The sequence below is a fragment of the Eucalyptus grandis genome, chromosome 10, assembly GCF_016545825.1.
Source record: "Eucalyptus grandis isolate ANBG69807.140 chromosome 10, ASM1654582v1, whole genome shotgun sequence".
Classification (NCBI taxonomy): Eukaryota; Viridiplantae; Streptophyta; class Magnoliopsida; order Myrtales; family Myrtaceae; genus Eucalyptus; species Eucalyptus grandis.
In genome coordinates this window covers 5,907,625-5,923,697 of record NC_052621.1, presented here as the reverse complement: position 1 = coordinate 5,923,697, position 16,073 = coordinate 5,907,625, and the positions used below count along the sequence as shown (strand labels likewise).

Sequence of the window (16,073 nt, the reverse complement as noted above, 5' to 3'; positions counted from 1 at the left end):
AAAACGTTGTCAATGAAATGCGCAAGTGTTAATCAATATGACACTCACCGTCAGCTCACACGGTCACTTTCTTACGGCTCTTTGGCTGCGTTTGGCAACCACTTCACAAAGCCCTTTAGACCTCTAAAGGTCCTTGGACAAATGTAAGTGTGTTTGGCAATTATTTTTGGACTTACATTCCCCAAATGCCAGCCTTCTGCCTCACGCCCGCCGCGCCACGACCTCCGCCGCAGGCTTTCAGGGCCTTCATGACCACCGCTAGAGGTGCCTTGTTTATAACAAAGAGAGTTAAGTGGGTTTTACAATTAAAGGTTTAAGATAGATGGGTCTTAAGTGGGTTTTAAATGGGTTGAGTTGAAAACTCATCTTTAACAAAAACATTATAATCCCTCCCTTCTCTCTTTAACTTTATAAAAATCGAAATTATAATTTTTTTATTTTTATTTTCTCTTTTCTTTTTCTTCCTTTTTTATCTTTCTTCTTTTTTTCATTTCGAAAAATCTTTGTGACAAATTTACCCCAAACTATTTTTTTTACCATGAAAAACCCCAAAGGTAAACTTGTGACAAATTTACCTCGACCGACTATAAAAAACCCTAAATTGGTACATTTATGACAAATTTACTCCAAACTAATTTATTCGACAGAAAAAAACTCTAAACTGGTAAATTTGTGACAAATATACCCTATGCTAAATTGGATTAATACCACCAAAAAATCATAAAAATTGTAAATTGTGACCGTAAAATCCTAAATTGGTATATCGGCCGTCACGTGTCATTTAACTTAATAATTTGATAATAAAATTTAACGAAAACTAACATAGGGTAAATTTGTCACAAGTGGGTTTTGGGTAAATTTGTCAAAGATATACCAATTTGGGGTTTTTGTAATCAAAAATATAGTTTGGAGTAAATTTGTCACAAGTGTCAGATTGGAGGTTTTTTAGGGTATAAACCCTTTTTTTTCTTTCCTCGTTCCTCCTTCAGGCCGCGAAGGGCGTGACGGCCGGTGACCGGCCACCGCCGGGCGAGGCTCGAGCCTCCGCGGCGAGGTCGCGAGCTCGCTCTCGGCGACTCACGACGGCGTCGGCGAGATGTGATCCGGCGAGACTTGAGCTCGCCCAGTGTCGGGCGAGACTCAAGCTCGTCGGCGTCGGGCGAGGCTCAAGCCTTGCCGATCTGGGGGAGAGCCTCGAGCTCGCCGACCGGTGAGCTCGAGGCTCGCCCGTGGCCGGTCGCCGGCCGTCATCGTGGCCGCGCCGGCCAAAGAAGAAGAAGAAGGAGAAGAAAAAGAGAAAAAGAAAAAGAAAATTATATTTAAAAAAGAATGATCAATAATATCAAAATATATTAATAAAAATAATTAAATTTTTAATTAAATTTTAAAAAATAATTAAATTTCGATTTTTTTAAATAATCATTTTAAAATTTATAAAAAAATGTCCATTAAATTTATATTGTATAAAAATATTTTAGCAATACAATTTAAAAAAAATAATATATATAAAAGATTGGAAGTATTTTAATAATATACTCTTTAAAAATATAGGAATAAGTTTTTCTAAATTTGTTAAATATGAAAATATTTTATTAATATGAGTTGGGTCGGGTCGGGTATGGGTTGGGTATGGGTTGGGTCGGGTTTGGGTCGAAAAATTACATTAAGCATAAATGGGTCATAAATGAGTTAATGGGTCGGACCATTAATGACCCGACCCAACCCACCCATTTAATGGCTCTACCTACCGCTAAGGTCGCAACCTTCGCGCGACTCACGACCAAATGGGTCGCCAGCCGCGACCTTCAGGCGACCTCTACGGAGGTCGCAACCTTCGCGCAACCCATCTGGTCGCAGATCTGGTCACCGCGACCCTCCAACGAGGGTCGTGCGCCCCTCGCCGAACCGCCTACCTTTGCCGGACGGCTGCATTACCGGACCCACCCCGCCCGCCCGCCCTTCGCCGGCGAGTACTTGTTCTTGGCCGGCCAACTCTTATTTTTTCCAAACACTATTTTCCTTAAAGTTACCTCACAATGAACTTTTACAATATAATTTACCAAACACAATTTGCATTTTGGAAAACACCTTTCATTCCCCAAGGACCTTCCCCAAAAGAGTTTCCAAGCGCACCATTTGTGTCGACTTCTAATTCACGAAATACAGAAATAGGAAGCTTGAACGACCCAAGATATGTTTCATTTTGAAAATGCTTGTAACTGGTAATACGCATTCGCTTTCCTTAACTTTAATGCACATTCACTTGTTCTTCACTTACAATTATTTCTCAAGCTTTAGTTGGGCATTTGCAATCTCGAGCACGCAGAATTCACTTGAAAGTGACAATCCCAGGAATTACATGGGCAAAATTTCCAATGACAAACTAAGAACCTTCAATGTACTGCACAGGATGGATGAAGATGAATTATAAGGTACCCTTTATGGCAATGTTAGCGTTACACGATGAATGCGCTAATCCTGCAACAAGTTATGTTGGGTAGGGGTGTAAATGGGTTGGGTCGGGTCGGGTTTTGATTTTACCCGACCCGACCCAAAACATAAGAGTCACATACTATGACCCGACCCAGCCTAACCCGAAACACATTAGACTCGCATCAAAAATTCGGGTCGGGTCGGGTCATGTTTCCAGGTTTTCCTCTTCTTCTTCTTTTTTTTTTTTTCTGATGATGATGAAACCGTGTCTACAACTGAGAAAATTCCAGAAACGCAGGACTTTGTATCAGCATGTTTGTGGCTACAGTTGATTAAGGCAATTGTCGGTCATTTAACTCAAGCTCTCTTTGCTTCTAGGCTGCAACAAATTTGAAATTAACAAAGATGACCTTGTTGGCCTCTTTCTACAATCTTATAAGGAAGAAAGGACACAAATGAAGCTCCAAAGATGCTCTTTAAGTTAGATTCACATCAGTAACAGAAACAACCACTCTATGAACACAAAAGGAGAGCTCTGTCTGATTAACATATCGACCAAGGTTTTATATAGATATAGTTGGACTCTTGCAATAGAAACTATAATATACTTAGTATTCATGGAGGACTCAAGCTTCCAGTAAGTAGACATAACGCCTTTAGATCGTAATAAAAGAGACCATGGAGTTTCACACACGAACCATTCCAACACCTTGAAGATGTGTAACAAGGATATTCACACTTCCCATATTCTGAATTTGCAGTGCATATTTCAAAAACCTTCCTTGAGTGCATTCGTTGATTTCAGACTGCTTTTGTCCAAACCAAAGTCCGTCCAACCATCTAACGCACTAAAAAGCACTTGTCATCTCACCAAGCTGAACCCTTGCTTTCGATAATGTGCTGGACTCTAATTCATGATTCACAACATTGTCCATTTTGAAGCTTCAGAGTAATGGCAATTATTCAAACAAGCAGGATCACAAATATTGAGGGCTGCAGCTACTTGTTCATTGTAACATCCAGGCCATATCAAACTAGATGTCAGCTTATACAGATTTTACCTTGTGCTCATAATTTCTTCGTGAAATCCTCAATCCTCTCAGCAGCATCATAGATGTTCTTCTGTCTCATTTCATCCAGCATCAAACGACATGTCTGATACCTTAGAGTTATTTCTTGACCAACCATCTCGTCAAACAGAAGGTAAGCCCAATCAGCTTTGTCCGCTCTGCATAACCCACGAATTAGAAGTGTGTATGCTGAGACATCCAAACTGAGGTGATGCTTGTTGAATTTCAAACCGTGTCTACAACTGAGAAACGAGCAGAAGACAGCGGCCGAGCTGACCCAGAAAGATTTTTCACCACTCCACACTCCAAAATTCCCAAATTCCATCACTGACGCCCATCGCAATCCCGAACGAAATCAAAAGGATCCTCTTTTGCCATCCTTTTCCCCTCGCAAAAGAACCAAAAGAAAAAAAGGAATAAACCATACCCGCTGAGTTCAGAGAGTGCTTGGCGGGCAAAGCGCCCTCCAAGTTCTCCACCCGGAAGGTGCTGAAGAAGAAGGACGCCAAAGCTCTTCGCGGATCGAGAAATCGATGGAAGCACGAACCTAAGGGGTTTTCGGCGACGGATGGCGACAATCGACTGATTCGGCAGCAACTAGGTTTCCGGCGTTGAGACGAGGGGTGGCGACGGCGACAGCAAGGCAGAGGTGCGTCGATCGGAGGAGAGGTCGAACTGGCAGTCATGAACGAAGGCACAGTCATCGAAGAAGAAGGCAGAGCCGAGAAGCAAATGTTTGTGTTTGACGGTAAAGAAAGATGAGAACGTGTTTCCTGTTTGTGTTTGTTGCTTGTTTGGGAGTATAATGTGTTTCGGGTCGAACAATGTTCCAACCTTGACCCGACCTGAAACATATTTCTTTACTTTACTTGTTTTATTTGTGTTACTCAAATAGTATCAAGACCCAAACACGTGTTATACTTGTTTCGTGTTCGGGTCAGGTCGGGTTTTTTTGACACCCCAATGTTGGGTAGATTGCACTTGCAATGGAGGAACTATTCTTTAGTGGTGCTGAGGAAATACAGAGCTGGAATGAAAAGACTTAAGCTAGAAAAGTCATGGTGAAATTAACTTACCATGCTGTCCAACCAATTACATGAGGATGGCAAGTCCAAAATTGGTCTTGGGGGAGAGAATTATAAAATATGAACATGTTGTGACAAAATAGAAGGGGAGAAATTGCAAAAAAGGAAGTAACTCGGGTTTTTGGGTAAATAAGCAACAACAAAAAGGGAATTAACAGACCTTTACAACCTGTACAAAATTCCATTGGGGTATAGAAACTCATTTCTCACTGTTTTCAGCCAAAAAAAATTGCTTTTTGCCCTCTACACTACAGGCGTCTTTACCTGTCTGTATTAACACTATTTCTTTGTGTATGTGAGATACGGATCATGAGCAATCGTCAGGACGTCCGGTCTATCTGCCTGATCATACGTTAGACAGCGACGAATCAATTCCTGCAAAGAATCAAAGTCACGTAGAGAATCAGCATCGAGCTTCTGCACATCCTTCCTAATTTTTAAGTAAGAAGTCCATCCTATATGTTTGTTTTCAGCAGTGTATTACTACAAGGACTATACACCGAAAGTCGTAGCAGCTGAATAGTTACAGGAAGTTGCCTACATGAGATTCGTAATAATTGACAATAAATCTAAATGAAACAAGTGATATACAAAGATAAAACTTTAAGTAGCTTTGACCCAACAGCACTGTCTATGTCGCTCTTAGCTAAAACATAAATCTCCAATATAAGTTCCATTCTTCTCTGTACACTGAGCGAACCAAAATATACTGGCAGCAGATGGTAAGTAACTTGACCCGCGTATGTTAATCAAAAAGAGCTAGTCAATAGTCTCGCAAGCCACAGGAAGTAACGGAATGATCGCTAATTGATATATTTATGGAAATGAAATTTGTCGCTACTATGCAAATGTTGAAAAAGAGGAGAAAAAATTAGAGCCAGCAGGTCTTGAAGGGAATACCAACACACAAGAGACAGAATAATATACCTTTGCCTCATTTGAGACAGTAGGTCTTGAAGGGAATTCAACCTTTCGAGCTTTAATGATTGTATCTTCGCGCAGTATTCTTTCCTGGGTCTGGTCATGCCCAAAAGGACGCCTCCCAAAGAGCATCTGGTAAAAGAGAACACCAGCTGACCATACATCAACCTGTTTAGAAAATAAACCAATTCTCAGGAGGAGGTAAACCAGTGAAACATAGCATGAATTTGTTTTTGATTGATAATAAGTCGATTCACATATTGCACTGTATCAGATCTTGGATAGATATCGTGTGCTAGCAAAGAGGATCAGCTTAATTACAAAGCCAAAGTTATCAGCTGACAATGTATACATCCCAGACAAAGCAACCCTGGTTAAGAACGGATCAATAAGGAACATGATACAGAAAACCACTAACCTTCGATGATATCAGGGGTATCTTGCTCAGCTCGAAGCATTCCGGAGGCAAGTACCTGAAATCTCGGAAGAAATTAATTATTATGCCAGCCTCAACACCTACGGAATAAGTTATAGAATGGAACTGTTACATAAATAGCAAAATACATCAGCCAAAGAGCAAAGTACGTGAACATCAGAGTTCTGCGACAACCAAAATATAAGAGAAGAGGACATTGGAAGCACAAGAAATTGCACTAGTATAAAAATTCTTCAATGAGAAAAAAAAACTCTGTGGCATAGTGTCATTGAACATCAGTACATATCAGTAAGAAAGTATGACACATTCTTAGAAGATAAGAACTGTTTGCACAAGATAACAAAATCAGATATTTCAGTTTCCATGCCTCAAAAGTGACTTACTTTCTTCCCCTACCACATATGGTCAGTTTTATCAGAGTTTCTTTTATTTCAAGCCCAGGTTAAAGTAACAGATATATAAGAACCTCATTTTCATCTCTTAAGTCCTCAATGATGATTAACACATGCTAGGGACACAGAAAAAGAGAATGCAACTTAAATTGAATAACTCACCAGTAAGTCCCAGCTCCCTGGGATGTTAGTTCCATCCCCTGAGATCCCACATCATCTTCAACTATCTTACTGAGACCAAAATCAGTCACTTTTGCAACACCAAATTCATCAAAGAGAACATTTCCAGGCTTCAGATCATAATGGATGATCTTCTGCACTCTCCTATTCAAATACACAAGACCTTGAAATATTTGCACTATAATGATTCTAGCTTCTTTCTCAGGCAATAGCGGCGTTGCTTTCAGGACAGCATCAAGATCTTTACCTGGACAAAAAAAAAAAAAAAAAAAAAAAGTTTTAGGGAATTGCAGATAGACAATTCAGATGCCTTTTGTATGTCAAATACAGAACATCTCAGTTGCCAAACTGCACAACAAACGACCAATCGATAGATGTACATACCGCTACAATATTCCAACACAGTGCAAAATGTATTGTGGTCAATCTCGAAAATATCCCAGAGCCGAACAATATGGTGATGCACCAGGGTTTTGTGAATATTATATTCGCGGATTGCATGACGTATATAACTTTGTTTCTTTTCTTCACTCCACTGAGCATTCAGCCCGTGCAGCTTGCATGCAACATACTTATGGTCTACCAAATCATATGCCTGCTGGAAATTTCTTCAGAGTTCAGATCACTGAAAAGGGTATTTTCTTACACAAGCCAAAATAGACAAAAACCAAATTGTCATCAGCTCTCTTTCTGAGAAAAAGGAAGCCCATGACCAGAACAAGTACAACAGAGAGTTTAACATTAAATTTGTTCAACACAAAGCTCTGACCTTGTAAACCTCACTGAATCCACCTTTGCCAAGAAGGTTCAAAAGGGCATATCGATGATTGAGGATCTGAAAACTGTTAAAACGAGAACCATCCTCATCTCTAATGCGTTTCATTTCTCTTATGAGCCTTCCCTTCTCAAATTCATACCGATCTCTCTCACGTAGGATAGTTTCTTCCTCCTGGAACCAACTCACCAATCAGTCGAGAAAAACGCTTGTGATTGTCAAGTTTAATAAGCTTGCAGAACCAAAAAAACTGGTAAAAATGTATTGAAAACAGAATAATTAGAATAACTCACTCGTTTAATGCTGGCTAGACGAGATTTATATATCTCATCCTGGAGAAGAAAATCCTCTTCCGGAACTCCATTTTCACCATCGGGTCCATCACCTTTGTCTTGGAGGTTACAAATCATCAGTGCCTTATTTATCTCTTGATGCATGGTTAATAATCAAAATGCCAGATACAGGCACACTCCCAAGCATGGCATAAGCATAACAACAGTAAAGGGTACTTCAAACAATTTGTGTATAACAAATGGCCCCAAAGCAACAAAAGTCAGAAGGTTTCAGAGCTGCAGATAGGCCACTAATTATAAGAATTTATCTTCACAAAGAAATCTGAGAGGTAAACTTACTTTTGCAGACATGCAACAGCTTTTAGAGCAACAGAAGTTAGAACTTGTTGGAACTTTATACAGTCCAGAAGCTTAAAGCATTAGCCTGGCTAAGCAGCTTAAGAATTAACCCTATTTTTGCCAACCATTATAAAACATAAAAATAAAGTATTAATAGCTATGAGTAAGGTCATGAGGAATACCTTGTATTAAGACTCACCCCATATACAAAGACCAAATACACGCAACATTTCCGTATCACACTGCACAAATATGCCAAAGCCACACAGATGCAGCAAAGGATAATTATCATGTTTAGCAACAGAAGCTCACCAGCTTGTTTTTTCTTTAAGGATTTCCGCTGCCGCTCAATAGCTTCCCTAGTTTCCAATAGTTGTTTCTAAAGAACCAAATGCACACAAAAAAAGATCAGAAAGAAGAACAAGGGAAAATCAACGAATTCCAGGGGAAATTTTCTGTCATAATTGATGAAAATCATTGAAAGATTAGGACACAACTTCCACTTGCAAGGTGACAAAAGCTTCTTTATAGAAATGCAATCGTGTCTAAGATGATCATATAGGAAATGAGCTCCACAGATTTTAAACTCCGAACTTCTTCTAGCTTAATTTTCTAAATTTGTAGGCTCTGACACAAGTGCTAACTGGCTTCCCAACATTCTCTTTGCCATTCAAATGGGTTACATGAGTGTAATAAGTTATATAAAGCCAAAAAGGGTGTTAAATGTTTCACCAGAAGCATGAAGAAAATGCTCTTTTATGGGCACATAGTATTTCAACTCATACAAGTATTTCAGAGCTTTATAGTTTTTTAGCTAAGTTGGTGAATCAAGATAGAGATGAAAGGACGAAGATGGCTAAATTTCGCACAAGCTTCTATCCTAACTTCTTTCTACTCTTGAAAAACATGTGTATTATGGTGCACCATCGTGCAGCTTTCACTACTGGATCATTTATGTGAACTCATGGTGACGATTACGAAAGTTTCGATCTAAAAATGCTTGTTCACCAAGCACTCAAGAATTACAAGAAACCCATTTTTCCCCCTTTTTTAGTTCATGTGGAATGGAGACAACTAATTGAGATAGAGTGAGAAATAAGGAAAAGACAAGGAAACAGTCACCAAAATGAGTGCAAATATGCAAGAGGCTTCCACAAGACAGGATAAGAAGATCCACAAGAAAGAAATTCTACGTACAAGATGAGCATTCAAATCTTTTAATGCTTGTCCATCCTCCCACGTTTCAGATATAAGAGTTCCAGCTCTGCAACAAATAAATGGAAATGGAATTCCAAAACAAACAATAACCAAATTATATGGCAAAAAGCTGAATATTCTCAAATTTTGAATCTGGAAAACCATGGCAAATAACAATTAAGGCAATTAACCAGCAGCGTAGTTCTTATTATGTTATCAAAAGAGATTAGAGGTTACTCGACCCATCAAATAGCAATTTAGACTTGCTTTCTCATATTGAACTTCGTTATCGGAAGAACAGTGATATGAATATTTTTATTGTTCACTTAGAATTTTTTTTAAAGCTACAATTAATGAATTTCACATGTTTCATTAACTGGTGCTGTGTTAATACTGCACTTGACTCATTTTCAATGTCTTGAAATCACATAGTTGGGTAAATCAATGCCCTCAGAATACTTTATAGTAAGACCTCGCCTCGAATCTGCTTTCCTCAGCGACCAGGCAAGTGGAATTAAAGAGAATGCGAATTCGGCTTAAGATCCAAAGTCAGGTGCAAAACAAGTCCCTCTTTCTGAACTTAAACAGTCTGGCGTGTCACTAGCCCTCGTGCTATACAATTGGATTCCAAGCAAAAGGAGAGAAAGGAACGAAAAGAAAAGGAAGATTGTGTTCCACCATCACTTTTTTTTCATCTTAAATGGTCAGGCATTTGATGATTTATGTGTGAATTCAAACATCTTGACTTTTCCATAAACTTTTTCATCCTCTGCTAACATCTTTCAGGCTCTAAAATCAAGTTCAATAGGAAATATCATTTACATGCACCTAAAGAAAAAGATATACCTTGTTACACCAACATTGCCAAGTCTCAAAGAATCCTGCCGGACTTTGAGCCTTGCTTCTTGTCGTTCAGCTTTTGAAACAGATATCAACAGGTCAGCTATTATTTTAGTTCTCTGCATAGAAGGATGGTAAAAACCAGTCAAATAGTAGCCCAACATGTTATGATTTGTACGAGAAGAATCCAGTAACAAAGCAGTCGTTCCAAGGAAAACGAACAATGGAAAATGCATCCCTGGAACCCTTTAGGTAATAATTTAAGTACTATGGACAATTAGCAAAGTACCTCAAAGTTGAAATACTCTGTACAACCATTTCTTATCAATTTAGGGATTCCACACACAACTCAAGCCTATTGCCTAAATCTTGTTTTTGCATAGAACTCCAAACCTGATTCCTAAAACACAGACACAGCAAGTCCTTGATCAAATTCAGACCAAACACATACCTTTGGCTTCATTTGTTGCTCATGGTCTTTGAGGTCCTTAAGTTCCTGTCCAAATTGAAATCAACAACAGTTAGAAAGGAGTAAAAATTATTCAAAAAATGATGGTGGGTTCAGAGGTGGTGAGAAATTGGATGAGGTCTTTCAATTGCTTTTATGCTTCCACCTAGTGTTTATCCTCTTTCCTGCAGTCCCTTAAAGATCTAAATGCCACACCTTTTCTAATTGCCGGCAGAGGTTCTGATAATCAGATGTCTCTTTCCGTGATTTACGTAAATCCTCCTCCAATGCTGCCACTTTTGCTCGTAAAGATAAAACCTCCTCCTGCTAAAAAGTTGCATATAGAGATTCAAACAACATGATCTATCAAATTGAAATATTACATAATGTTCCATATCCTCTGAGTTTATGCAAGGAACAGTGACACTTGCAGAGCAGTCAATATCTCAATATAACTCACACATCACATTAAAAGAAAAGAGCATACCTCTGAAGAGTAGTGACTGTCATTTTGTAATTGCTCTTTAGGCTTAGTATCCTGCAAATGAGGATAAATGACTAGTTACTATTTCCATTTCTGAATGTAACAAAACAATCAACCAGTTAAACAGGACAAAGCACAAGTTTGCTTGCAGATAAGTTCAGTCAAAAGCCTACAAAAGATAGCATATTTAGCACTGCAAGCAGCATCAGCTCGTTTATATCCTCATATACAATACTATCAGCCTACTGACAACGGAATATCATAAGTCCACCATGAAATAAAGATAAATCTCTGTTTATAAATCTCCAGAAAGCGCAACACTTAGTGGGAGCTGAGCCATGATATTCATAATGTTGATCTCTTCAAGAATTCTTCTAACAAAAGTAATTAAATATTAACAACCATCAGATTCTTCCCTTAATTTCAAATGTAAAGATTGAGTGAAGAGGAGATTGCAGCAGGTTCTTCAGACAATCTACTCACCTTCATGTTATGATGCATATTTACTCATACAGATAGTAATTTCTAATGCTCACTGTCTACTTATCTCAACGTTCTCCCTTAAAACTCGCACAAGATTTCTCTTACGCCTCGATAGACTCAACTTGACCATAACAGAAAAGGCCACAACTCATATTCAAGGGATATGCAATTAAAGCAGATGAGTGAATATGCAATTAATACCATTTAGAAAATGGGCAATTTTTTGCATTACTGACCTGTCATGCTACTTTAACGAGCTCTTACCAGAAAAAGTTATTTATTTGCTATGACATCATTTAAAATGTGTGAAAGGAAAAATTGCCAGTCTCTAAAAAATCATCACGGTCCTTTTAAAGCTTACAACAACCAGAAAAATGAAGAAAGAGGGCAGTATGGACCAAAGTCTTTTTTGTGAAAAGAATCATTAGTTGAAACATATCCAAATGAAGCCTTCTCAAAATTAATACATGCAACACCATGCCCTATTCACCATCCAAATGATATTGACATTGACTTTTCTTTACTAATAGGTGTAATCAACACCCTGTCTGATATTCAATGACATCAATGAAGTTTTGTTTTTGTTCATCTGGGTTCCTGAATTTTTTGTTCTAAATTATTCAACCCAACCTTCATGCCTTTAACATCAACAGAAGAAGCTAACATGGATAAACCATGCTCTATTGTAGAATTTGCATAACAAAAACACATTTAAGCACATCTCCATTTAAAGCTAAGTGCGATCAACATCATGACATTGGTCTAATAACGGTGGAGTTGACACTCTACATTTGTCTCCTTTCTCTTAGCAGGTTGAACTGGAATGTAAATAATCATAAGTTGTTTAATTGTTTATTCTTACAGAGGCAGTTTGCATACACCTAAATTTAGCAAGTGTGCAACAATCATGTGATATGTGCCCATGAGAAAGTACCCACTTCAATGAACACCAGTTCATGCTTCATGCATTCCATAGAAATGCTAGAGACTGCTAATTCCAAAATACGTGATAATGAGAGGTTGAAATAGTACCTTATGATACGAGTTCTCAAGCTGTCCATTAAGTGATGAAATTGTCGATGCAGAAATTTGTGATCTCGTTTGATCATTAGATCTGGACCCACGACCCCTTCCAGACTGTGACCTACCACGACTATGTTTTTTCCTACCAACATCAAAATTAACCTTGGTTTCCAGGGTTTCTGCCATCTTTGCCAAACTATCAACTGCCTGAGTCATAATTACCAGACCATTAGCTTTCTTTGTCCACAAATATGTCCCATAAAAGCGATTTGCTTTTTGGTGAGTGGAACCAACGTAAAAACATAAAAGAAGATAAGGTAAGAAAGCCGAACTTTTACATGAAGGAAAGGGAGTAAAAGCAGAACAATGTGACTAATTTTCGATAGAAATTAATATTCAAGATTCAATAGTCATTCAATGGACAAGGTCATACCTCCACAGATTCTGAAAAAGTTAAACTATCATCCACTTGAACCTTTCGCCGCTTCTGAGTGTTAGCTTGTATAAGAAACTCCCCTGCAATCTGGCATAAGAAGGAATTTGAAAGATGTTATTACGTAAAACCAAATGGCAATTCTATATTCAGGCTGACAAATCAGTTAAAATTGGATTGCAGGCTCAACCCACTAAAAAAGATGAGATAGCAGTAGCACTCCCGTGGATGTCATTTCATAGAACACAATCAACATGCTTTGAAAGTCCATGTAGAATTTCTCAAAATGCAAAACAAGCACGCGAGACACCCTAACAGAATGAATTTGGCAGAAAAGCATGCACTAGTTATACAAGCAGAGACATCAACATTAGCCCGTGCCAAGATAAATACCGAACAATTAGCAAAATCATCAGGTTGGTATTAACCTACTCTATCCATTGTTTCGTGTCAAAGGAATATCATCTTCAACAGAATGAATAGTTAATTATAACTCAAAAAACCAAACTAACATTTCCTCAGGGCATACCCTGGTACCATTATAGAGGAGCACAGTATTGCGCGCTTCTCCTCAGACCTCCATAGTAACCCAACTTATAGTTAATTACTATGAACCACATGAATGTTACTATTTACAGAGCAATGATGTACAAAATCCAGAGTCTTAAATTAGTTCATCTATTAGATCAAGTTTCATATTCACTCAAACAATAGAACATGAGAATAAATTACCAAAAAAAATTCCTACAGAATACCACTGGAAAATCGCAAAACCGCCTTATCGAAGAGCCTCGTGAATAGTTGCAAGTGATCATACGTTTCGCAGTGTTTCCATAAATTAGGCCTTTGCTAAGGCCAAGAATAAAGCCAATAACCAAGCAAGAGACCATCCCCATTTAATTTCACCATATTCTTATAAACACGTGTACGAATCAACAATAGGAGAGATTCAGGAAATTGTATCAAACTTTAACCTTATTACGTGTTCATTGTACAAGCGTAACGCATCGATCAATCATGATTGACGAGAAACTCATCTAAAACGAGTATGATATCCAACTGATTGTCCATAAAATGAGAACTGAGTAACTACCACCTAAAAGCTCAGCGATAATCACAGCTAGCAACCTTCGCAAGGAAAGGAGTATCTCATTTCAACCAAATAATCAGCAATGCTGAGCAAAGAACCTAATCTATCCAGCACAAAAGGCAAGATCATCAAAGCCATTGCTGGCGCCGGTCTCCTAAACAACAGGGGAAATGAAGTAAAGGAGGAGCTCTCACATCATCGTCGGAGTCGCTGGAACTCGACTGCGCGACCAAATCGTCCGCGAACTTCGAAGCCGAGGACACCGAGGGCCGAGCCTGCGGCTGCTGCGGCTGCTGCTGTTGCTGCTGCTGCTGCTGCGGCGGCGGGGGCAAGCTCGAAGTGACGGCCGAGGAGGCCTTTCCGACCAAGCGGGCCTCGAGCTTCGCGAACTTGGTGGACTGGTCCGATTGGTTGGACGAGTTGGAGGAGAGATGCAACAGCATGTCGTCCGACATTGCCGCCGGAGAAAGTAAGGAAAAATTTCTTCTTTCTTCACGGGAGGGAGCTCGTCCGATCGCGGGGCATTCCGCGTCGGAAGAGAAAGGGCCGAGCTCGGGGCTCACGATCGGATCCGAAACCCTAGAATGGCGGTGCTACCGGCGGCCGGGGACTCTCTCGTCTGGCCTCCTTGCGGGCGGTGCCTAAGGTTAACACATGATTGCATGGCCCATAAAAAATATGGGGGTTTGGTAAGATGGTCAAGAAATTCACGGGGGTGGGGGTGGGGAGAGAGTGGGGATTAGGGTTTTGGATTGAATCTGGAGATTTTGGTTTGTTGAAGGAGGAGACTTTGTGAAGGAGGAGATTACAAATCAAATCAAATCAATTGAGAGAGAGAGAGAGAAGGGGTTGCTTGCAGTAGTTCTAGATGGTGCAAAGTTTGTACTTTCCGGCAAAAGGAGACATAGATTCAAAATCTGTCCTGGGAGTTTTGGTCATATATGAAATAGGGAGAGGGAGAGGGATTTGAGGGTTATTGTGTCCTTTTTCAGCATAAAAAATGATGCCGTGGTAGTGCTTATATGTACGCATATAGCAATGGGAGCTTGGTACATGTGACCAGGTGAATTCAATAGGTCTCGCGAGCTTAGGTCGGCCCTTTATTCGAAAATCGGCACCTGCCATGTCGGGCTCGTGTCCGGCGGGTGCATATAATGAATGACATTCCTATTTTTTGGTGCTGTATCTGAAATCTGGTTTGACCCAGAAACAGTAGCTGAAGCTCTTTACTGCCTTGCCAGCTTGCGTTTGTAGATTTGTGCTGTTGGATTGCTGAAATGCCCATAGAACACACCCATTAACCATTTTGCATTGGAGTCCTTGTCTAAACTGAAAATTGGAGAACCCTAGAATGAATGCTCTTACAACTTGAAAATGGTCATTCAAGATAACAAACAACCGGAGAATCAGTTTTCCTTAACAAATAAAAATTGGCGTCGAGGTTCGGAGTTACTGATGAGACTAAACTCATCGTCGACTGAATTAACATCTATTATTGCAAAGTGAAGAGGAATTGCCTATATTTCCAGAGAATTTAAGGATAGGGCAAATTCTGGGGAACAAGCCATCAGAACCACCGCCCCGTAAGAGTACACGCTCCCCTCGGGAGACCGTGCTTCAGAAAAGACGGAGCCCTAGAAGAAAATACCAGAAGTTTTTCACAAAACGAGAGAGACTACATTCTCGATTCTAATCTTTCCAGACACCATCCTGACACTGAGAAATTTTTTGAACACGTCCTCCCGGTCCTGCGATGCTCAAATGGGAGATCCACCTTCCCGATTTATATCTTTCGAAACCATATCATTTGTCCAACATCAATGACCATGCAGAGATAGGGAAAAACTTCCGTGAGCGCAGATCAATTGTTCCTCGCTAGGATGAAATTGCCACATTGCCAATTTTCCTGCGCATGTACTAGACCATTGTTTCATATCCTTTTCGCCTTTTCCATTCAAAACAAAACCATTTGGAAGATTTATCTACACATATGCCGATCATTCAGAAGCCCGGGGATTGCTATAGATAAAAATTACTGGAGAAAGAGATCGGATACAAAGGGTGTGTTTGTTTATATTTCTTTTGTGTTTTTAAACAGTTTTTATGTTTTTTTTTGTTCTTTTGTGAACAAAGTAAAAAAAAAAAAAAGAA

At 39.4% G+C, this 16,073-nt stretch overlaps 1 protein-coding gene across 5 annotated transcripts; it reads right to left on the bottom strand.

Annotated features, from left to right (window-relative positions):
* Positions 1 to 4,545: 4,545 nt before the first annotated feature.
* LOC104421382 (serine/threonine-protein kinase TOUSLED) lies at positions 4,546 to 14,915 on the bottom strand. Of its 5 annotated transcripts, none has more exons than XM_010033301.3 (16): positions 14,117 to 14,915; positions 12,833 to 12,922; positions 12,409 to 12,606; positions 10,897 to 10,947; positions 10,626 to 10,733; positions 10,413 to 10,457; positions 9,968 to 10,080; positions 9,122 to 9,188; positions 8,237 to 8,303; positions 7,586 to 7,683; positions 7,287 to 7,466; positions 6,902 to 7,115; positions 6,500 to 6,764; positions 5,928 to 5,982; positions 5,516 to 5,677; positions 4,546 to 4,963 (listed from the first exon to the last, which is right to left on the bottom strand). In XM_010033301.3, exons 1-16 carry the CDS (start codon positions 14,375 to 14,377, stop codon positions 4,868 to 4,870), a joined length of 2,070 nt encoding a protein of 689 aa, XP_010031603.1. In that variant the 5' UTR covers positions 14,378 to 14,915; the 3' UTR covers positions 4,546 to 4,867. The 5 variants fall into 5 exon arrangements, with proteins under 5 accessions (XP_010031603.1, XP_010031601.1, XP_010031602.1 ...); XM_010033299.3 differs by having other exon boundaries at positions 10,626 to 10,736; positions 14,117 to 14,914; XM_010033300.3 differs by having other exon boundaries at positions 6,902 to 7,112; positions 10,626 to 10,736; positions 14,117 to 14,913.
* Between the last annotated feature and the right edge of the window lie 1,158 nt (positions 14,916 to 16,073).